The sequence below is a fragment of the Carettochelys insculpta genome, chromosome 13 (genome assembly GCF_033958435.1).
Source record: "Carettochelys insculpta isolate YL-2023 chromosome 13, ASM3395843v1, whole genome shotgun sequence".
In the NCBI taxonomy this organism is placed as follows: domain Eukaryota; kingdom Metazoa; phylum Chordata; order Testudines; family Carettochelyidae; genus Carettochelys; species Carettochelys insculpta.
This window is the reverse complement of record NC_134149.1, coordinates 19730323-19753550: the sequence shown is the minus strand read 5'-3', so window position 1 is coordinate 19753550 and position 23228 is coordinate 19730323. Positions and strand designations below refer to the sequence as shown.

Below are 23228 nucleotides of genomic sequence, written 5' to 3'. Positions count from 1 at the left end.
TTGTTGCCTGCAGGAAAGGCAGAAAGCAGTATTGTATTCAACTTCTGAAATACTGTCGGCTTAGAAGAGAACTCAGGGAAGATTTGCATCTCGGGGCTGACGTGTCCCTTGTAATGCATCAGAACGTAATGAAGTTGTAATACAGAAATAGTTAGACTTCCTTTCCTTGGGATGCCACTCTTAATTGCTCTGGTTTGTCTTGGGTAGCTCATGTTACTCTTTTGGTCACATTTCCCCCTTCATATTCAGAGTTATGGACTTAGTAGGTGCAAACACCTTTTTTCTTTTCAAAGCCAGGTGCCTAACACACACAGCTGAGGACAGTTAAGTTCTAATCAACCAAGAAGGCACCAGAGAGAACCTGAAAATGTAGCTGTGGTGTAAATTAGTAATAAGTATTTGTCTTGTCTATATTTGTAGGCCTCAGTTCTGTAAACTGCTGAACTACAAATCCATCAGATGAAGTAGGCTCTATTCAGGAATGCTCATGGAGACTATGTTTGTTAGTCTCTCATGTGGCACAGGACTGCTTGTTATTGGTGAACTCAGCAGGACTATTCCCATGTAAAATTACTTAATATTCAGGCTGAGGGGCTATATATGTATTTGCTTCTCCCCTCCCCCCAAAAATGATTTTTCTTGAACTAAAAGATCAATAAAATCCCAACAGCAGATGCTCTCTAGTTCTTCGTCCCATGCCAGGAAGAGAGAGAATTTCTTGTTAGGCTGAGATCATATTGTTTTAGAGCTTTATTTTCTGAGCTGCCTATATCAATAACACAACAAAGTAGAGGAGTTAAATCCTTCAATCCCTACTCCGCCAAAACTGCTAATTAGTTTCAATGGGACCCTGTGAACTCAGTATTTTATGATTTGGCTCTAAAGAGGTGAATCTGACTCAAACAGTGTTTGCCCACTTAGGAAGTGAAAATCTCCAGGAAAATGTGGGGGATTAGAAAAATTCACATTTGTGCCACTGAGCAGCCAATAAACTGGTTTCAGTACTTGAGTACCAAATATTTGATCATGAAGATGGTTGTCATTTGTTAAAGAAGAATGTAATTAGACAAAACACTGACATATAGAGAGATTTATAAAAAAAAAAAAAAGTCAAAACAGTACTGAAAGGAAAGACATTTAATACCAATAGCACAATTACTTGATTATTTAGTAGAAGATACTAAACATTTTATATGCTTATTGTCAAGGCTCCCAAATTCCAATTAAACCTTCCTTATTGTGTAAGTATTTACTTGACATTTACAGACAAAAATAACCATCAGTTCTTTGGTACCTTAGGCTGTGTTTAGATTGCAGGCTTCTGTCAGAAGCCCAGAAGTCTCACCTCAGAAGTCTGCCACTCCAGGAGTCTTCTGCCAGCATCTCGGTCATCCTCCTTCCACAAGGAAGAAGGGATGTGTTGGTAGAGGGGTTTTTCCCGACACTTGGCCCTGCCTAGACAGGCCAAATGTCAGAAAAGCCTGTCCTGACTGAACTGTTGGCAGGAGATGAAAAGCTCATGACCTAATAAAATTTGTTAGTTTCTATGGTGCCACAGGACTGCTTGTTATTTGTGAAACTACAGACTAACCCAGCTATTCCTGCAACTTTGGATCAAAACAGTAGTAGTAGAGTAGTATCATATAATTGAATGGAACTGCCAATGCCCCTCTATGACTTTTGGTGGTTAAAAAATAAAAATCCCTCCAAAATCCCTCTTCTGGCAATCTTGTCTTTCTTACTGTTTCCACACTCTTGAAAAAGTGCCTACGGTGAGTGCTGAAGACTTCTGGTTATTTGCAGCACAAGTACTGCAGGATTAGTGGAAGTGCACACCTTACACCACACTAACAATATACTTTCACCAGGTGAATGGACTACTATCCACTGGGAAGAAGGTTAGTCTGCTTGTCTATTCTATCATTGATCTCCTTGTAGATCATGGTTTGCCAACTGGGGGGTAGAAAGAAATTCAGGGGGTGGAATGAGGCACCCCAGCCCACTGCATCATCATTCCCCCCACCTGAAGAAAGAGCTGGCCTTTGCTTCCACCTCTCAGCCCCTGCCATTTTATGTGGGTGACCTGGCACAGCCGCTATAAGAAGCAGGCAGCCAGCAAATACCCACATGGAGCTAGCTGTCTTCTGCAAATGAGAGTGAGTGTGGGTTACAGGGGAGGAGGAGCATGGGGTTAGATGGGCAGCTGTAGGTGCCTGGCTTTGTGAGAGGGCAGGGGAGAGTTTCAGGTGGGTGGCTGGCAGGACTTGCAGGACTTGTGTGGCTCACACAGCTGGCCCCGACAGAGCAGGGCTTGGGCAGCCGGCCCTACCAGCATGGGGCTTAGGCGGCTCAGGCTGGTGAGCAGGTGGCTGGCCCCAGCAATGTGGGGCTCAGGATGGTGGGTGGGTGGCTGGTCCTGGCAGTGTGGGGCTTGGGCAGGCATCTTGGGCAGCTGGCCCATGGCTGGTGGGTGGGCAGCTGGTTCCAGAAGCACAGGGTTAAGGTGGCCAGGGGGCAGGTAAACCGCTGGCCCCAGTGGCTGGTGGGTGAGTGGGTGGCTGGCACAGGTGGTGTGGGGCTCAGGTGAGCGGCTCTAACAGCGCAGGTCTCGGGCAGGTGGGCAGCTGGTACGGGCAGCTCTGGAGGATGGCACATGGGGTTCAGCCAGCTGGGGCTGCACCTGGAAACCACAAGGGGCTAAGAAAAATTGTTTGATTATTTTTAACTTTAAATAATATTTTTATATCAAGCTTGTGTTTATTTCAAATTATGAACTGAATTTTTTGTTAAAGGTGGGTTTGATGATGGTAAAGAAGAGGTGGGGGGCATGAGGGTTTCTCAAAAATCAAAAGGTGGGGGTGTGATGCCAAAAAGTTTGGGAACCACTATTGTAGATCCTACCAGTTTGAAGGGGTATTTGTGTATGCTCTGTGAGGGCCCCTCTTCCTGTTGTTCTGGACTAAAAACTTGTCTGCAGTAGGTATATTGGAAAGCCTGTCTGAGGAGGGGTGACAGTCATTTGAAGATAAAGTGTAGAGTAGGAACTTGAATAGTTTTGCTGACTGATAACAGTTACAGGTTAATTTTGCCAGCTGCTCCACAGAGGCATAGGGGCTCTCTCATTGGGAGCAGCTTGCAGGATGATGAATCTTTGGTTTGGTTATTTCCTTAGTCACCCAGAGCTTGCATGGGCATACTTTTATTTTTCCAATTTTCTTTTTCTTTATAATAAATAATTTCAAAGTTAAAATTTTTGTTCCCTATTGATAGGGGCTGGATTTGAACTGGCAAACTAAATGCACCTCCAGATCCTACAAGCCATATGACTCCTCCTAAATGTCGAGGCCTTCAGCAGTGTAATAGAAAACAGGATAAAAAGATGACCAGAATATTAAAAAGAGAAAGCAAACCAGACATGTTAGTTAACAATTGAAAAAATTAAAATGAGTAGTGTAAAAATGATCAAAAACAGTTCCTTTAACCAAAAATGAAATTGCCATGACCTGGTCATGGAAATTCTTATGCTCAGAAATGATTTGCTAGAGTGTATGATAAGTAGAAGAGAAACTTGGATTCTTAGATTTATCTAGTAGGAAACCAGATCACATGTCTTTAGATATAATACTTGAACAATTAAGTAATAAGTAGAGCTGCTCTGGAATTTTCCAAATAAATATTTTTCATTGTAAAATACTGATTTATCAAAACTGAAACTTTTGTGGGATAGGGTTGGTTTTCACCAATTTCCCAATTTGAATTTTTTAAACAGTTTAAAATTGAAGTTATCAAAATGTTGTTTCTAAAAAATTGTCATTTTGAAAATGTTAACATATAACTCCCAAAAAAGATTAAAAAACGAAGGCTGAAATAAGCTGTTGCACAATATGCAGCATTACCACACTCCCACCTCCAAGGATGCTGCATTTCACGGGTGCTTAGTGCGTGCATGTGTGTACATGTATTTTGAGCCTCCCAAAAGAATGTCCCCCTCCTCCAATATAGCTGTCCTTTCTGTTTGAGAAACTGTCATTTTTACATGTCAACTTCCATTAACTGACACAGATTGACAGCTCTACAAGTAAATCAAACCTGGATTCTCAAAAACATTTAAGTCTGTGTCCAGTGCATTTGCCACTCTCCACGTGAGGCGAACAGGACCCCGCAGTGCGGTGACTCCAGCTCTGGAGCCACATGTGGCTCTTGTAGCCTTTAAACATGGCCCCTCCTAGAGCCGCACCCAGGGAGTGCCATCTGCCCATTCGCTCCACTGCTTGGTGGGAGGCGTGTGGCAGCAGCAGCAGCAACCCTGAAGCAGCTCTGGCCGCTCCACAAGCTCCGGTGGCAGCAGTCCCAGCCACCCCGTTGGCCCTGGCAGCTGTGGTGGCTGCTCCAGCGGCCCCAGAGACTGCAGCACCCCCCAGCAGCTCCAGCGGATTGCTGGCATTTAGAATGGGGGGTAGGGAGTCTGGGGTTGCCTGGCTGAGGGGGGAGGGTATTCATTTAGGGGGGGGATGGGAGTTCCTGGCTCTAGGAGAGAACTCTTATTTAGAATGGGGGCCTGTGGCAAATATGGAAGGATGACAACCACAAGCATGGCGATCACTTAATTCTTATTGGACACCACTGATTTAAGCTGTTTGTAGTAGAAAACCAGGAAGTTAGGACTGACTGCGAGCACATAAGACATGTAAACAGACCTTACCTTGTCTACACAAAGTGAAAAGTCCTGTTTTACATTGTATTTATTAAATTGTGTTTGCTAACACAATGTGCCTTCCAAACACCATCCACTCACCTAGTCTGGGCAGTTCCACAATAGTGTAAGAACCTCTGACAGAATAGTTTGTATTTTCCAAAATCCTGCTGAACAAAAGTGTATTTAACCAAAAACAAAATCTGTTTATCAAGTGAATGTTTATTATTACCACACTGCAAACATAATACATAAAAACTTTATTTTATTGTATTTATTCACACAAATGTACATCAGAGTACTTAGCTATGACGTAAAAAAACTTGACAGAAAAGTGACATTGAAATTAAGAATTCTGTTGAATATTTATTTATTGATTTATTTAGGAAATTATGAAGCTGCGTAAGTTTTCCTCTTTTCAATGCTATAGTGCCGCAGTGTCCAATATGCTCTGCACCAGAGTGTGGCAAAGGTAGGGCGCCCCTCTGACTACTCCATGCACATGGAGGCAGATCCTCTGGCCTGGCTGGGCTCCAGCTGTGAGGTGGTTTGTGCAGTGCAGCTTCAGCCCCAGCGGCAGCTCCAGTGAATAATCTTGCAGCGTGTGTGACCCTGGCTTGGACAATCCATTGCATTTGTTTTGGACACCACTGCTTTACTGCTCCAAAACAAGCTTTCTGTTCAGCCGTGTCCCTTCAATGTAGTCACTGCATGTGCAAAAACTCACAGCTAAAAAAAAAAAACAAAAAACAAATCACAGACTTAAGAGGAAGGGACAGTCTTTTTATTGAGTATCATGCCTAGCCCAGTAGGTATTAATGAAATAAAAATAATTTGTTTCAATCAATAATGTGTGTTCAGGTGTATAATGGCATCTGGAACCACATCGCTGTCAGCTTGCAAACACTTTTAAAGGCCATTTAGAGGAAGAACACTAATTTAGGCTTAGGCTGGCTTGTATTCTTCTCCCAGGATTAGAATCACACTAAATTGTAGTTGTTATGCCTGTAACTAGCATGGTGTCAATATGGACAGGGATTTTTTTCTTCATGGATATTATGCTAGCAAATTTTGTTGAAGACTCACTTTTTAGCACTGTACCACTATGTATGTTTGCATAAGACAGAACCCAGCCCTAACACAGCAAAGGGGAAGATGTGGTAAGAACTCCAGCAAGAGCCATGTGTCAACATGTGTATATGCAAAGTTACAGTATAATTCTTTTCCAACTGTGGATGTGGCTCTATTAGGAAAGAAGTTGGTGTGGTGGAGAACCTAGTTTCTCAATAATTCCAAATACAGTTAAAACAGTATTTGAGTTTGCAGATGGGATCAGATGCTGCTGCTGCTGCTGGTACCTGACAAATTGGAGCTTTATCAAAATGTAAAATGGATTTAGTAACAGTTTTGTTCACTACACTATGAACCAGAAGCTTGTTCTGCAAACAGCTTCTTCAGCTGGGTTTAGGACTGGATTTTCTTCTCTAGTTTTGTTCACTTCAGTAGGTTCCAAAACCGATCTATAAAGATCTTAATTTTTCATCTGAATTACAAATTCAAGATGAACATCTGTATTAGAGAATTCATGTAAACCAGCCAAGGACTTAAGTCTCTCCAAGTTCAGCTGTAAAGTTTTCTAACACATAGTATGTCAGTTCCTTGGTGTCAGATGAAAAACCGGCCTTTCAGTTATAACTGACAATGTTGTTGCCTTCAGATTGCCAGTATGAAACATTAACGGCAACCAGAACACCAAGGTCTTTAGTGAGCTTGCTCTCATTTGCTGTGCCACCAGCAGGTTGCATGAAGACTGTGTGTCTTCCTATAACGGAGACTTAAATTGTGAATGGACACCTTCAATAGTAGTCTAATTTAGAGAAACAGTACTGGGTAGCATGAAGTTCACTTCACCTTTGTAAATTCCAGGGTAGGGGGAGCTGAACAATTGAGAATCATTGCAATTTTCTTTTTCTTTCTTCCTCCACTCTTTGTCAATGTTCATAAGCCAGTCAGTGAATCTGGTGACAGTCATCTAGACATTGCCTTATTTAGAAATGGAGGGGACACCAGGAAAACTCACGGCCTTTTCTTTGTTTTCAAATCACACACATTTCAATATTCTTTGTCAGTTTGGCTTGTACACACAAGAACAGTGACTTCTTTGTTATCTTGCTGCTACTGCTGACATTGTTGAAGGCCCAAAATTTCGTCTATGGTTGCCATAAAGTAAATCAGCTGCAGGTGTCCATCAAAGACAACTTGGTCACCCTTGAGACTAGAACACTGTTGTACAGTGCTTGCGCTGAGATTCCAGTATCTATCTCACTATGGATCCTTTTAACTGCAAAGTTCATGTTTTCTATCAGAAAAGTCACCTGCTGACTAGTTTAAAAAATTTTTAATCCTATTTCTTTTGTAATGTTTTGTGCTTTCCTGATAAATACCCTGTCTGTAATCAATGTGGTCTGAAGATGTGTATCAACAAACCAGTGCAGGAGGGTCGCCTCTACCCAGTTCTGTTTCCTCAGCTGTTGCAGTTTTTATTGTAGTTTGAACCGCTGTCATATTCATTTAAAATGTCTTTTCTTTAAGATCTTACATACAATTGATGCTGAACCTTGCAAAAAGCCACCTTTGTCTTTTAGCAGATGGCAAATCAAGCTTTATCAGCTGAAACTTGTCTGCAAGAGTCAAGTTATGCCTCTGTTTTCTGGCTCTCCTTGGCTCTTGCTAGTAAGTCCTTTGGCGATAGCTATATATCTCTACTGACAGTGTGTTACTTGAAGCACGAAGCCAATAGATTTTAATTTGGCAATAAAAGGGAAACATAATTTCAGCTGAAATTGAACAGGCATATTTATGTTGATACAAAAGTGTTGATTCCAGTAAGTAGATTTTCCTGTTAACAAAGTGACATCAGAAGAATCTGACCACATACTTAAATTTTCATTTTTCTGAATTAGTTATTCAAATCCAAGAACTCTATCCAAGAACGCAGCAAACTTTTCTGGTTGTCCAGGAGGAAAAGGTTTCAGTGTTGACAAATCAATTGACTTCAGTGACTCCAAAAGCGTGCTATAAGAACAGAGCGAAAAACAAAGGTGAAATAAGCAATTAAATGTGTCACGTTAGAGCTATTTTGTCTGTCACTTTCTAATCCTGCCTTCAGGCATGAATATGCATGATTCCCATTGGCATTAGATCAGCAACAAGAGCATACATTCATGGAAGGAAAAAAAGACCCCCCAGCATCATGAAACTGATACTATTTCAGCAAAAGACCAATTGTTTTTCCTTTCATGGTGGAGCCAGATTCAGAGGCAACTCCCCATTCCCTTTTTTTTCTGGACTTCAGAATTCTGCTGTTCTCAATTTTTCTTCCACTAAACATTTTCACTTGATTATTTCGGAATCTCACAATAATAGTTCTAAATTTACCAAAACATAAGAAATGGACCATGACGACCCACAATTCCCAAACATGTATCATAAAACAAATATAGCATGCACCCTAAAAGCCACCACTCACCCTTCTTAGTTTTTCCTGAATGATTTTCACTTAGGAGGGACAATAATATTCACTGTGCTATCTTTGTTCATATTAAGATCCTTGAGGAGAACCTCATTTTATTTTATTCATGAAGTTTATGTCTACACTACAGCAATCTGTCAATGGAAGTTCCAACAAAACTTCTGTTGACAGACCCCGGCCACACATGAAAGCGGATTGGTCTGTCAATCTGCTCTGTCGACAGAGCAGCCTATTGTAAGCACAGCAGATAGGGCTGCCCGGTGACCCTGAAGCTCTGTCTGTCGAAAGAGAAGAGTGGTCTACACTGCTCTTTTGTTGACAGAGCCTGTCAAGAAAGGCTTTCCCTGCCTCACAGGGGAGAAGCAGAAGCCTGGTGACAAAACTGCAGAGTCAACAGTATGCATTTTCAGTGTAGATGCTCCGCAAGTTTTGTCAACCAAACCAGGGTCTAGCACAGTGCATATAGCCACAGAGTATATAAGTAAAAGGATAACTATTAAATTTAAGACATTTCTGACTGCATTTCACATTATCCAATCTATAACCCATTTTTATTCCTAAAGTCTCCCCTCTACTGACAGGCATACAAAATCTTGACAGCAGAAACAATCAAGCTGTGTCTACACTTGCATTCCTCTTTCAAGAGGCATGCAAATGAAGGAAAAAATGCAGATGAGGCACTGATTTGCATCTGGCACCTCATTTGCGTATTCTTTCAAAATAGCTTCTTTCAAAAGAAAAAAAAGCAGTGTAGAGGCAGCTCTTTCGAAAATAAACCTGATCTTCAAAAAAACCCTTCTTCCTGAAACAAAATAGGAAAAAAAGGTTCTTTCAAAGAGGGGTTTACTTTCGAAAGAGCCCCATCTACACTGTTTTTTTTCTTTCAAAAGCAGCTCTTTCAAAAGGAGAATATGAAAATGAGGTGCCAGATATGCAAATCAGTGCCTTATTTGCATTTCTGATTTCCTTCATTTGCATAACTTTCAAAAGAGGAATGCAAGCGTACACACAGCTTCGGTGTGCAAGACAAGAGCGCTTGTGTCAGATCTAGATGATTCACTATCCTACGTAGAGGGAGAGTTGTTGGTGAAGTAACCCAAACTTCTCTGACACTGTTTTAAGGCTGAACTCAACATGAAGACCTACATAATTTCAAATTGAAGCTTCTGAAGGGACAGGATCTCTTATTATTACATGGTATTTTACTTAGATCTACAGGTCAATGCAGCTTTCTACCAACTTCAGAAGATTTGATTTGTTTTTTCTTAAGAGTCTGAATAATGACAACTCTAATTCCTTCAGTTGTGCTCTAGGGTTCATAATTTAATGGAGTGCTAGACAACCTAGGCCAGTGAGCAGGGTCAGGAGTGGCAGATAACGTGGGCTCTTGCCTTGGACAGACAACTGTAGAGAAGAGACATATTTTTCTAGGAAATCTGGTGTGTTGTAAGTGATACTGTAAAATGCAATGGTGAAAACCATATGCACAATGAGCTCATGCCTAGGGCTCCAAGGCCAGGGGTGGCACACATTCCACCAGTGCGTGGGAAACGCATAGCGGCAGCTCTGGTCAGTCAAATCATTGAATTAGAGTGAGGGTGGGGGAGGAGTGCCTGGCTCTGAGGGAGGTGGAGGACTAGGGACACCTGGCTCGGGGGGGTGGGGGGGGCATTGGGTGAGAGCTGGGAGGGTGGGAGTGCCTGGCTGTGGTGGGGAGGACACTTAGTTAGGCTGTTCCTACACATGCCACTTGTAAATGGCCCCAAATATGCTAATGAGGCACAGATGTAAATTCCCAGTGCCTCATTAGCATAAGGTCACATGATTTGGAGTCCGGAAGACGCTCTTCTGGACTCTAAATCATGTAACCTTATGCTAATGAGGTGCTGGGAATTTGCATCTGTGCATCATTAGCATAATTGGGGCTGTTTATTAGCATACCACTTTCTCCATGTAGAAATAGCCTTAGAGTGGGGGCAGGAAAGCTAGGGTGCGTGGCTCTGGGGGGTAGGACATCGAGCCACATATATTTATTTTTATCTACATTAATAGCAGAAAGAGTCACATATTATATATTTATCTATCCACGGCTATCTTGGCTCTTCATCTCCAACTGGTTGGCAACCCCTGTCCTAAGAACTATGTAGATAATTATCACTAATAATATTTTTCAGTCAAGATGGCTGTTGTCAATTTCTTCCAAGGGAATGAGGTGAGAACAGTTGGCTGTACCTTTAGGAGGAGGCACAAATGATGGGAAAAGATCTGCCATACCTACAAGTGCAATAGAAGAGGTGTCCATCTTTGTATAGTTGCCTGGCTAATTCTAGTTGATGATTGTTCATCAGGTTTTCATTTACAACCACCAAGAGTGGTTTTCCTTTTTCCAGTGTCTCCAAACAAGTGCCTGCACCTACAGAAGAAATCAGGAACAGTATTTTCACATATGCAACCATGTTTCACCTTACACTCCTGCAGTTAAAAATAACACCCTGATGTATTTCAATGTGTCACACTTCCATTATACTGCATGATTCAACTGATATTTAGTTTGAATGGGGGCTTTGCCTAAAATTTTACAAAATTTAAACTTGGGGACTGTCACAGATCCATAGGATTGGTGCTGAACCTCCAGCTGTGGTAAACTCTCCAGGAGGCACACCTACAACCTGACAGCACCCCAAGCTCTCTCTCTTCCTGCATGGAGTCTCATTGCCTCACTGTGTCTTTAGCCTGGATCTCTCCCACACTGCTGGTTCACACTGTAAGCTCTCAGAGAGGTAGATATGTTAGTCTGTCTTCAAAAACAACAAGAAGTCCTATAGCACCTTACAGACTAACATACATATTGGAGCATAAGCTTTTGTGGGCAAAGCGGATCTTCTTCTTGTGACTGTAAGCTCTGTTAAATAAGTCCAGTTGAACTAGACTAGCGGTAGAGACTTGTCCACTCTTTGGAGATCAATGCGCCTCACCAAGCATTTTCACTAACACTCAAGCCACGCTATCAAAAGTGTAGTGTTCATTGGTCAGCTGGAACGGAACATGGGAAATTTTTAGGTTAGAATAGAAAACGGAAGGTATAACCAGACCATTCCAGTTAACCTAGAGTCCACCAAGCTGTAGTGACTCCAGAGTTTGTAAGCAGTGTCTCCCCTCTTCCTCTGATCTCCATAATCAGTTCTTAGGTGAGAGATGTCTCCTTTCAGTTGCCAATTCTTACCCCCTCCACTTAACAGCTTTCCCATTCTTTGTCTTTGAGTTGATATGCTGCTGAGTTTCCCTGCTGAGAGGTAGGGAAAGCTCTCTCCTTCTGGATCACTGGCTGATAGTTTTGGCTATCCTGGAGATAGGATTTGTCATTGCCATCTTAAATTCTCCATTGCCATGGGGTCAGCCTCTGCCAGCCCTTTTCCAGTACCCCACTGAAGCTCAGATAGCGATGTGACATTCAGGCCTATGCCCCTTTTCTGGCTCTGAAAGCAAATAATCCTTTTCCACCCACTGGGCTGCATAATATGGGAAACTGAGGCATGCACCAGACTAATAAAACTACCACAGAAAATCCCCACTTCATCCCAGGTACAAAGCTAAAAGCTGCAAAACTTGTCAGTGGCACCTCAGGCTGCGGCAGCTTGACAGACCCATTCCCTACAGCCAATGGAGCAAACCAGCCAGTATCAGATTTACAATGATGCTGCTGGCAAAGTACTCCACTTAGGGAAGAACAATCAGTTTCACACATACAAAATGGGAAGGGACTCCCTAGGAGGCAGTACTGAACCAAGGGGTGCGGGGTCATAGTGGACAACAAGCTAAGTGTGAGAAAAAGCAAACACGATCTGGAATGCATTAGCAGGAGTGTTATGAGAAAAACACAAGTAGCAGCTTTTTCACTCTACTCTGTGCTGATTAGGCCTCAAGTGAAGTAATGTGCCCAGTTCTGGGCACCACATTTTAGAAAAGATGTGGAGAATTTGGAAACGATCCAGAGAATATCAACTAAAATAATTAAATGTCTAGAAAATATGACCTGTTAGAGAATATTAAAAGAAATGGGTTGTTTAGTTTGGAAAAGAGAAGTCTGAACAGGGACATGACAGCAGCTTTCAAGTACCTAAAAGGGTGTTCCAAGGAGGAGGGAGAAAAATTATTCTCCTTAGCCTCTGACAATTGGACAAAAAGCAATGGGCTTGAATTGCAGCAAGGGAGATTTAAGTGGGACATTAGAAGAAACTTCCTGTCAGGATGGTTCAGTACTGGAATAAATTACCTAGGGTGGCTGTAGAATCTCCATCAGTGGAGATATTTAAGAAGATGTTAGATAAATATTTCTCAGGGATGACACAGATGGTTCTTGGTCTTGCCATGCCAACAGGGGACTGCACTTGAGGACCTTCTGCAGTCCCTTTCAGTTCTAGTTTTCTATTATTCTAAACCCCCACTCAAAACGGGTCGCAACCTGGCCTGCTCACTTGTACAGCACCTGGCACAGCTGGTTCCTCTCCCCACCACCATGTGCTCCTCTCATCCAGCTGCCCAGGGCTTCTCGCCACACCTCTTGGCCCTGCCCACCTGTTGACTCCTCCACAACCCACTGTTTGCTCCAGGCTCCTCCCCACCCCCATCACTGGCAGCAAGCAGGGGACAAAGAGGGGCCCTTAGCACCTGCTACTCCAGGCCAGCAATCTTCCAGCTCTGGGCTCTCCAGTTGCAGGATCTATCCCCTCTCCCTGCTGCTTTGTGGAAGGGGTAAGCAGGGAAAGTTGGAGGCTACCCCAAAACACTTCCTCCAGCGATGTATCTAATGAAGTGGGTCTTTGCCCAAGAAAGCTAATGCTCCAATATATCTGTTTGTCTGGAAGGTGCCACAGGACTTCTGGTTGCTTTTACAGATACAGACTAACAGGGCTACCCCTCTGATACTCTCCTCAACTATGAGCACCCACATCAGGTGAGTAGGGATAGGTGGGAGTCTGCTCTTTGCTCCCCAGCTTCTTTTGTCTTGTCTCCTGGGAGAGGAGTGACATGCTCTGTGCTGGTCCGTCAAGGCCTGGGAGGCAGGGCATTGGGAAGAGGATGGGTGTGGGGGTGCTGGGCACTGGGGGAGCCTTGTGTATTTTCGGGTGCTACAGTGGGGGGCAGGGTGAGGTGCTGTAGCTGTGGGAGACGTGTGCACGCTGGGGTGTGGGGTACTGGGCAATTGTGGCAGGGCTAAGGATCACCGGGAAGAGTGGGGGAGGCTGTGCCATGCACCCCGAAGCCACCCCGTGAGCAAGGGCTAGGCAGGCAGCACAGAGCCGGGTGTGCTCTCGCACTGGGCAGAGGGGGGCTGCCCCGTCAAGCCGTGCCCCACTCCCGCCGGTCAGCCTCTCACTCCGCCGACCCCCTGGGGCCCCCGGAAGTGCCCCAACCCCGCCCCGCGCCGCCTTACCCGCGTGGCTGATCACCAGGTCCGCCCTCTGGAGGTCGTCAGCCAGGGACTCCTTGAAGCGGAACACCTCCAGCGCGAAGGCCGGCGCGCTGAGCGGGGCGGGGGCCAGCGCCCCTCGGCCCACCTGCAGCACGAGCCGGCCGTAGCCCAGGCCCCGCAACACCTGCCGCGAGACGGGGGGGCGTTACAGCGCCCAGGGCCGGGGGGGTGGGGCCGCTTCTGCCTGGGGCCTGCGCCGAGCCCGGGCCGGCTCCTGAGAGGGGATCGGGCCCTCTTGGCCTGGCAGGCGCTCCCCCCACCCGCCACCTTCGCTCCCGGCCGCTGGGGGCCTGCGGCACAAGCCGCAGTGCAAGCAGGGCCCGGGCGGACAGGCGCTCGCCGCGGTGCAAGCCCCGAGCTCACCTGCAGAGTCTCCGGGGCGCTCACCGCGGCGATTAGCTCCTCGAAGCTGGTCGTCCCCACGGTGACGAAGGCCGTTTTCATGGCCGGTGGCAGCCGAGCGGTCCCTCTCCCGGCGAGCCGGGCTGCGAGCGGCCGCCAGGGGCGCCCTTGGTTCGGCAAAGCCGAGCAGGGGCCCGGCGGGCGGCGAGTCCCAGCTCCGCCTGCGTCTCCCGGTGGCTCATGGTCCAGCACAGAGGTGTTATGCCCAGCTCCAGCCGGGCGCCCGGGTGGACCCCAGTGCCAGCCCTGAAATAAAGGGGGGCTCAGCTGTGCGCGGCCTGCCCCCAGATCCCCCACTTCCTCTGCTCGTGTGGTACCCGCCTGAACCGCCAGGGCTCATTCCCCCGGCACGCGGCCCCGGAGCCGGCCGGGTGTTACGTTTTATGGGCTCCTCTAGGGCTAAAATGCGCGTTGAGTGCGGGAGGTGGCTGCCAGGAAGTGGGTGTGGGTCCTGGTGGGAGGGAGGAGGGGGGGCTGGGAATTGGGGGTCGGCGCCGGAGCGGGGTGCAGGAGCGGGCTGCGGGTGGGGAATCGGGGTAGGAGGGGGAGCAGAAGGTTTGGAAGGGAGGGGGTAGGATCAGGGTGGGGGAGGTGGTGGACATGGAGGTCTGAACGGGGGGGGTATGCAGGAACTGTATAGGGCGTCAGGGTGATGGGGGGTGCAGCTTGCCTGGGCAGCACCACTGGAAGCACGTGGCTCTGTGTCCCTTCTGGTCCCAGGCATTGTCCTCTGCTGCTCCAATTGGCCAGTATTTCTTCAGGCAGCTTGGCTGTGCCCGCACCCCCCTCCCCCCCGGCCGGGGAACCAGTGGCAGTCAGGGTCTGGTCTTAGCTTGCCTCATCCAGCCAATGAAACTTAGGGCTCCATGCCCCCCAACTTTGCCGCAGGTTGGGAGGGGAGCCCCAAACCTTGGTCTGAACAAGCTATGGCCTGGATCTGAACCATGGTCTGGGGCTTCCCCATCCTTGCTTTACTGCAAAGCACAAAGGCGCTATTTGTTGTTTTTACTCAGAAATGATGAGAGTAGCTTGCTGTACTTGTCACAAGAGCCAGGAGCTAGGCTGGAGGTTTGGAAAAGGGAGCTGGAGATTGCATGGTATAATCCCATTTTACACCTAGTCTGTTGGGTTTTTTTACTACAAGAATTTCTGACCAACTATAGCATTTAGGTATACTCTATATACAGAGATAAAGTGCAGGTATTTCATCTGGGTCATGCTCCCATGCCTTCAGTATCAGTGAAACAAACCACCATGCAAAGTCCAGAAATGGGGAATCATTCCCAAAACCTGGACATACTCTTGTCTCCTGCAATGTGCTTTAAGGCCCAACTATACTCTTATACATGGAGTTTATACAAGTAACCCTTAATTTTCAAAGATTTTAACAAATATCCAAAATTTAAATTCTGATTAATGTCAATTGTTGGAAATGGGAGCCGAAAATAAATCTCAGACAACTCAAATTTGGATATTGGGCCTGCAGAGAATTCTGATTTACTTGTGCATGTCAGTAGGGCACTCCTTTCTGTGAAACTTTGCATAAATAAATGTAAACCCTACTCCCTTGACATGGCTTTGCAGCGTTTGTGTGCCTGCACGTTTAACTCAGCTGCTGCGCATAGTCTCACCCTGACCGTGACCCTGCTCCGTTCATGCAAAACTCTCTCACCTGAGTTTAGTGATGCTTTAAACCCATGTTAGCTGGATGTTTAAGTTCAGCTGCCACGTTTAGTTGGGCTGGTAACTAGTGTTCCCTGTAAGCTGTGCACTTAGGCAGCTGCTCAGGGGAGATTCAAATATCACCTAGCTGATAAGCAGAGCATCCACAGCTAGGGGTTGTTTTTTTTTTCCTACTGTTGATGTGCCTTTTGCACAAGACTTGGTGCATATTATGAAAGTTATTTTGTAAATGAATAGGAAAATCTGCACATGGATGAATAAGATTAGAGGAAACGTTGCTAATAACCCTCAGCTTGAAGCGCAGAAGCAGGGCTAAATCAGCAAGTGCAGCTAGATGTTCAGTGCCTTCCCATAATACTTTCTTCCCCTTTCCTCCTGCCTAGAAGAACAGACAATACAGGAAGTGTTGCTCAGGGTATTGCTGTACCACAAACCGTGAGATGCGACCTCCAAATTCCTAATGAAAGATAGGTGAGTGCAGCATTAGCTCAGTTATGTTAGATTTTTCTGTGCGGCTGCTCACGTTTGAATATATCTACAAGCTGAGCTAGGGGTGTGATTCCCAGTTTATGGAGACATGCTAGCTCTTGGTGACTTGTCCTGCTAGAAACAGAATGTAGCCATGACAATGCAAGTGGCACGATGGACTGCTCCCCACAAGTATATACTGCACATATATCTTTTCTTTCACAAGCTTGTACTCAGGGCCCAGCTAGGCCTTTGTGCTGCCATGAAAACATTGTTTTAGTGCACCAGCTCAAACAGTGCTAGCATGTATATGACTCCTCGAGCTGAGTCACACCTCCAGCTCCAAATGTGGACGTACCCTTTAATTCTATTGCTCCTGCTCCCCCTGAAACTTGCTACCATCTTCTCTACTACTTTGTTTCTTTTAATTTCCTTGTCTTCTTTTCCCCCTCCTGAGGTCCCTGGGGACACCTGTCTCCAGTTATTTCCAGACCACACCACCTATTCTCTGGGAGGAGCCTACCTCAGCTATTACAATGTTTCAAAAGGAAAATGCTAACCAAGCTAACGTAGTTCATACAGAAGTTATTCTCCTCCACCGTCCAATCAGAAACATGAGGGTAAGATGATACTAAAATCATAAAAGTAGTTATTCTATTTGAATGTATATATGTGAAAGATTGAGATGTTACGAGAAATTCTGGTGAGCGTTGATTTCTCAGGATCCTGGAAATGAGATGAATTCTTCCCTTCTCTGTCAGTGGATAAAAGAGTTTGGTGCTGGGACAGTTATAGGAGTCCACAAGAGCAAACCATCCACACAATAAAAGATTCTTAGTAAGATGTTTCTGAGAGTTGTTGCTTATGAAGAAAATCCAGGGTACTTAGAAGAGTAACAATACACATTAGACTAAATGGACATAAGTCAGACTTCAGGAACGGTAATGTACAGAAACCTGTGGGAGAGCACTTCAGTCTCCCTGGGCACTCAGTAGCAGATTTAAGGGTGGCAGTCCTGAAACAAATTTAAAAAATCAAATGGAGAGAGAAATCTCTGAACTGCAATTTATTTGCATATTTGACTCCATCAACCAAGAATTAAACAGGGAGCAGGGGTGCGTCTACACTAGCCGGCTACTTCGAAGTAGTTGGTGCAACGTCGAAATAGCATGCATCGCGTCTACACGCGCCATGCGCTATTTCAACGTTGAAATCGACGTTAGGCGGCAAGATGTCGAAATCGCTGTTCCTATCCGAAGATGGGAGTAGCATCCTACTTTGATGTTCAATGTCGAAGTAGAGAGTTTGTAGACGATCTGCGTCCCGCTAATTCGAAATAGGGGGGTCCTCCATGGCGGCAATCAGCCGAGGGGTTGAGACGTGCTGTCCAGCCCCTGCAGGGCTCTATGATCACCGCACACAGCAGCCCTTAAAGCACCACGTACTTGGATTTCCTGTGGCAGGAAGCTGAGAGCATGCAGGCAGCAGCATACTCATGTGTTCGCCCTGCACGCCCTCTACGGACCAGATCCGACCCGACCACCCAGCGCCATGGCATCAAGCCAGCCCCTGAGCGCCCCCAGGACCTTCCCCAAGAGGACCCATGGACCCCCAACAGCCAAACGGGGGGCCAAAAAGTGGCAGCAAGGAGGGGGACTCCTCATAGACCTCCCCTCCCGGAGCATCAGCCGGGCATCCGTCCACCGGGGTTCCCCCGACCGCAGCAGTAGATGGTCAGGTACGTACCCCACAGGGCACACACCCCGGGCCACAGGGTGGGGCACCAGGCACAGCCGGGAGCCTCACACACCCCCAGCGGACCCTGACCCGCAACTGTCCAGCCACAGCATGGTCCCAGGACAGCGCCATGGCCATCAGCACCCATCAGCACCCACACCCATAGACAGCACTGTGCCCTAACCCCGGGGGTGGGGGGACCATGCAATGGGGCCACCCAGCAGGGACACCACACCCAGCGATGGGGACAGAGACCCAGTACCCAAGGAGGGGTGGGGGGAAATGGGCCACGGGTCAGGGCACAGTACTATCAGCCTTCCCCTGCCTCTCTCCCTCTCCACAGCTGCACCATCCGAGGCCCCAGGCAGCCAGGCACCCTCCATGGTCCTTGAGAGCCAGAGGTTAGGCACCACCAACTCCCAGGGACATCACTGAGGACAGGCACGCCACCACCCAACTGGGAGGATGGCCCCCGTGGACCCCCAGCTCCTGGTGGCTCTCTGGTGGCAGGTGGAGGTGGCTGAGGAGCAGCTCCACTTCGACTGGGAGGAGTCCACCCAGCACTGGGTGGCATGGCAGGAATTCATGGGCATATTCTGGGACGTAGCCAGGTTGCTCTGGGAGGCTGTCACCTGGCTCCCGCCCCCCGCGGCTCCCCCCACCACCCTCCCCACCACTCCACCCAGTGTCCCCTGCCTCCCCACCTGCCTCGCCTGCCCCACCTGCCACCCCGCCTGCCAGCCCACCAGGAGCAGAGCCCACTGGGGCTGAAGACCAGCTGGTGGAGGCATTGCGACCGTACCTGCTGGTCCTCCTAGCTCACAGCTGGCCATGCCGGGGACTGCGGACAAGGGGCGGGGCTGTGACCCGTACCTGCGGGGGTTACGCCCCTCTATCCCCACTCCAGATTGATAAGCCGAAGGCTGAGCCATCCGCTGGCCCCCCATTTGTATATAGTTGTCCCCCTTTGTATATTGGTTCCAGTTTTTGTTGTGCACATAAGACAGTTTACCAGCATTCAATAATCCACAGTTTTATTTTCCAAAGAACCTGAGATGTATGCTTGTTGGCGGGATGGTGTGCAAGCGGGTGGGGGTGGTGTGTAGGCAGCCCTCTGGGGAAGGCCAGGGAGGTGCTCAGGGGTCACCCTGATCAAAGTGGTAGCCCCTCCAGTTGATGTATTTTCCCCCGCTGTGGTCCGGGGTGTGAATGGGCATGTGGGGGATTTGGGAACCCCATGGCAGCAAATCCAGCAATGGCTGTGTCCAGGTCCCCGACTCCAACAACCCTCTGGAGCAGCATGACATTGAGCCTGCGGACCACCTGTGGGGAGGGGACACAAGCACCCATGAGGGTGTGCAGGTTGCCCCAGGCCCGTCCCCTGGACCCCCCTCCTGGGCACCTCCCCAGGCACCCTCCAGCCCCTCCTTCCCCGGCCCCCTCAGCAACCCCCTGCCCAGCCCCTCCCTCCCCAGCCCCACACCCGGGCCCGCCTCCCCAGTCTCCCTCCCCCCAGGGGGTGTGTGCCCAGGCTCCTTACCTCCATGACAACAGCCCCAACTGTGGCCTTTCCCACTCCAGACTGGTGTCCCACAGAGTGGTAGCTGTCTGGAGTGGCCACCTTCCAGACAGCTATTGCAACCCTCTTCTTTCTTGACGGGGAGGGCGCTCCCCATACATGTCTCCTGGTGCCTCAGTGCGGGGGCGAGCCACTGGCAGGGCTCCAGGAAGATCTGCCGGCGCATGCGGAAGTTCCACAGCCACTGGTCGTCGTCCCACTCCCGCATGACCAGCTGCTCCCACCACTCGGAGCTGGTGGGGTAGGTCCAGAGGTGGCGGAGCACCCGGCGGGGGAGGAACAGGGGAGCCCAGTGGACAGGGACATCCCAGTCTGCCTCTGGGGAGGGCCCCCCCACCAGGAGCTGCTGGGCGGCCTCCCATGCAGCACCTAGCAGGGTGCTTGCTCCCTGGGTGACTACCTGGAAGGCTTCCAGGTGCTGCTGCTGCTGCTGCTGCTGCTGCTGGGGGTCCATGGCTGCTGTGCGTCTGTCTGCGAGAGTGCGGCTAGCACTCTGAAGACCTCGTGCTGTGCAGCCTGGGTGTGTCTGGGAGGGGACCTTTAAAGGAGCAGCTTGCTGTTGCCCCGGAAGGGCTAGTCCAGCCTGCGACCCCATCCGCAGGCTTTCTTGGCCCCTTATTTTGATGGGGAATGCTTGTGTGTGTGGACGCTCCACATTTCCTTCCAGGGTGGCTGCTTTCGACGTTCCCTGTCGCGACTGCGACATTGAACATCGATGGTACCAGCTCCGGAGGATGTATGGACAGTACGCTTTGAAGTAGTCTATTTTGATGTTGTTACTTCGAAATAGGATACTTCGACGTAGTGTCCTAGTGTAGACATAGCCTGCGAGTGGCTCGCCCCTTACAAAAGCAGCTTCTCTGCCCTGGATGTTAATATCTCCCCATTAGACTCTGGCTATGGGCCCACATCCCTCTGTCTGGTCTGATTTGTTTTTTCCTCTTTTGATACATACTACTGATAATGGGCCATTCCACCTTGCTGAATAGACCTTGTCAGCTCTGGCCCTCCCTTTTACTGGGACCCCACTCTTTAAATACCCCTCTGGACACCTCCACCCCAACACTCATGCATCTGATGAAGCGGGTCTTTGCCCACGAAAGCTTATGCTCCAAAATATCTGTTAGTCTATAAGGTGCCACAGGACTTCTTGTTGTTCTCGAATACATATTAGAGGTGTAGATGTAGTAGACATAAGGAAGTTAAGTACAGACAGGAAAATTAGCAAAATGACCATATTTTCCCTTGAGCAACATTGTGTCTTCCTTGACACCTTCTTAGAGTGTGGGTCTTGGTCAAGAGGTCTCTTTTGGCTGTCTTGGTATGCTTTGAGTGAGCCTGCAACTTCAGCTATTTGTATTTGTCCAAAGACATTTACAATGTGGCCAATCCTGTTGAAAAGTCAAGGCCCAAGACTCATAATACTGGTTTAAAATTACAAGTTTTTTTGGAAAAACATATTTTAGTGTTCTTTCTCTTTGCATTTATGATTTGTGAGCCCCGTCAGATGTGAGATTTTGCCTACAAAAGCTTATGCTCCAAAATATCTGTTAGTCTATAAAGTGCCACAGGACTTCTTGTTGTTCTCGAAGCTACGGACTAACTTGGGTACCTCTTTGATACTTTTTCTTACAAAGTACACCAGGCAAATATTTGTACAACTCCACTTCACATTGTCCCAAGATGACAGCCTGACCTGACAATTTTATAGTCCAGCCCCACCTGCGAGCCCACTGTCTCTGCAGGTGGGGAAAATTAGTGTAGCTCTTTGCAGGGAGTTCACGTGGTTAAATGAATTTAGACCTGACAATAAAAGGGAAGCTCCTTCCACCCCTCCACTCCCTGCCCCACCCCTGCACAAAAAAATTGATGTCTGCTTTGCCATTCCAGTGTACACTAAACCCTCAAGATACACGCAACCAACTTGTGTGTGTCTCGGCTTAACACGACTGCCGTCCCACTGAGTCCGTGGTTGTTGATGGTGATGATGAGAGTGCATTAGATTTCTATATGTAGTAAGCAGTTTCTTAATTAAAATCTGCCTGAAAGGGTTGCAGTATTGTCATAGGAGCAGAACAAGTGAATGTTTCTGAAAAGTTTTGAAGTGTCTTAATTTTGTTTGGTAGGGCTCTGAAGAACAGCACCCATAAAGCAAACATCCCACTCTGTGTATCCCTTTTCCAGCCACAGCTGTGCTGATGATGTGCCAGTCACATTAAATAAGCAGGAGTTAGCATGTGGAGCGCTAACAGATTTTTGCTGTTTGTGAGGTTTTCCCAATATCTTATTTTTGAGCATGTAACATTATTCATGTGTCAAAGACCTGTGACATCAGTGGGACTACTTCCTTATCTGGGGATCAGGGGTTTTAGTATATTAAGCAGGAGTATTTGGCAGAAAACTATAAATAATCATTTTAAAACTGTGGTGAAAATTCAATATACCCTATTTATATGACAATTCTGCTGCTGAGAAGAGCAAGATTAACTGAAAACTGATTTGATTGAAACAAAACCCCAACATCTAATACATACAGATATAAAAGTGTCAACCATTGTAGCACAGAATTATTTTTACCTGCTACCAAAATTGAACCAAAAAAACACTATCTTAAACCTTATGCAATATTCAGCTGTACTCTTGAGAAGACACTAACAACATTAAATTCTAATTCTATTTCCTGAGTTAGTTAATATGACAGGGTCACACACAACTAATGTTTTTTAGGAAGATGCACAAAAGATTTGGTGAATCTGATTATATAACTTTGTCATGTTGATTGTTCAATGACAATGTTAATTAACATCTTATTGCTTTAATTTAGCATAAGCCAACATGCAAATTGTTTAACTTTAAAGCGGAGGCATGGAGCAGCTGGCCAGGGCTCCTATGAGGCTGTAGCCCCATTCCTGGCACCTGGAGGTATGGGGCAGCTGGGGAGCTCCTTTGCAGGGTATCAGCCCCATTCCCAGTGCTTGCAGGTGTAGGGTAACTGAGGAACTCTCCTGCAGGGTGTCAGCCCCATTGCTGGCACCCAGAGGTGTGGGGCAGCCAGGGAGAGCTCCTGTGAGGCTGCAACCCCATTTCTGGTGCTCCCCAGATGTGTGGGGCAGCTGGGAGCTGTAGCTGTCCTCCGCAGCCAGGTAGTGTCGTCCCATCCCCTCCCCTCCCCTCCCCCCCCCCGGGTGGCAGCCCACCACTGGAGCCAGGGAGCATCCCTGAAGCATTCCTGGAGCCTGGCAAATGGCAAACACCCCCTCTGGCAGGGCAACCTCCCCTGTAACCAGAGAGCTCCCCCATGGGGTGGCAGCCCCGTTCTGGCACCCTGTGGCATGGGGCAGCCAGGGAGCTGCAGTTGCTTGGCAGCTGCAGCCAGGGGGCTGCCCCCCAACATCATCCCATATTTGGCACAGGGAAATATGGTCACCTTAGCGTGGACCAAGCTGGACAGTGGTGCCAACTCATGACTTTACTGTGAGCTTTGCAATATTTTATGTCTGTCTTAAAGTTTGAACTCCTGGATTTATGTGAGACTCTTGGTTTTGCTCAAGTTGGTTTTTAATCCCCTCATGGCTGCAAAATGTGACCGAGTGCTTCTGAAAGCGAGACCGGCAAGCAAATAAAAAGAATGAAATATATGTGTTTAAAAACAGGACTTTAA

The 23228-nt window shown here is 47.5% G+C and overlaps 1 protein-coding gene and 1 long non-coding RNA gene across 2 annotated transcripts in view; one reads left to right on the top strand and one right to left on the bottom strand.

Annotated features, from left to right (window-relative positions):
• ALG13 (ALG13 UDP-N-acetylglucosaminyltransferase subunit) overlaps positions 1–14442 on the bottom strand; it is a 53784-nt gene extending 39342 nt beyond the window's left edge. Inside the window, exons 1-4 of the mRNA XM_075008130.1 lie at positions 14062–14442; positions 13660–13822; positions 10500–10638; positions 7660–7768 (exon numbers count right to left, since the gene is read on the bottom strand). Of these exons, the coding sequence (XP_074864231.1) occupies positions 7660–7768; positions 10500–10638; positions 13660–13822; positions 14062–14142 (492 nt within the window). The 5' untranslated portion in view covers positions 14143–14442. The remainder of the gene's footprint in view (positions 1–7659; positions 7769–10499; positions 10639–13659; positions 13823–14061) is intronic.
• A 1776-nt stretch (positions 14443–16218) lies between these two features.
• On the top strand, positions 16219–17937 carry LOC142020020 (uncharacterized). Its single transcript, XR_012647258.1, has 3 exons — positions 16219–16254; positions 16709–16871; positions 17715–17937. It is a non-coding gene; the product is annotated as an uncharacterized LOC142020020 (long non-coding RNA).
• Positions 17938–23228: the final 5291 nt, after the last annotated feature.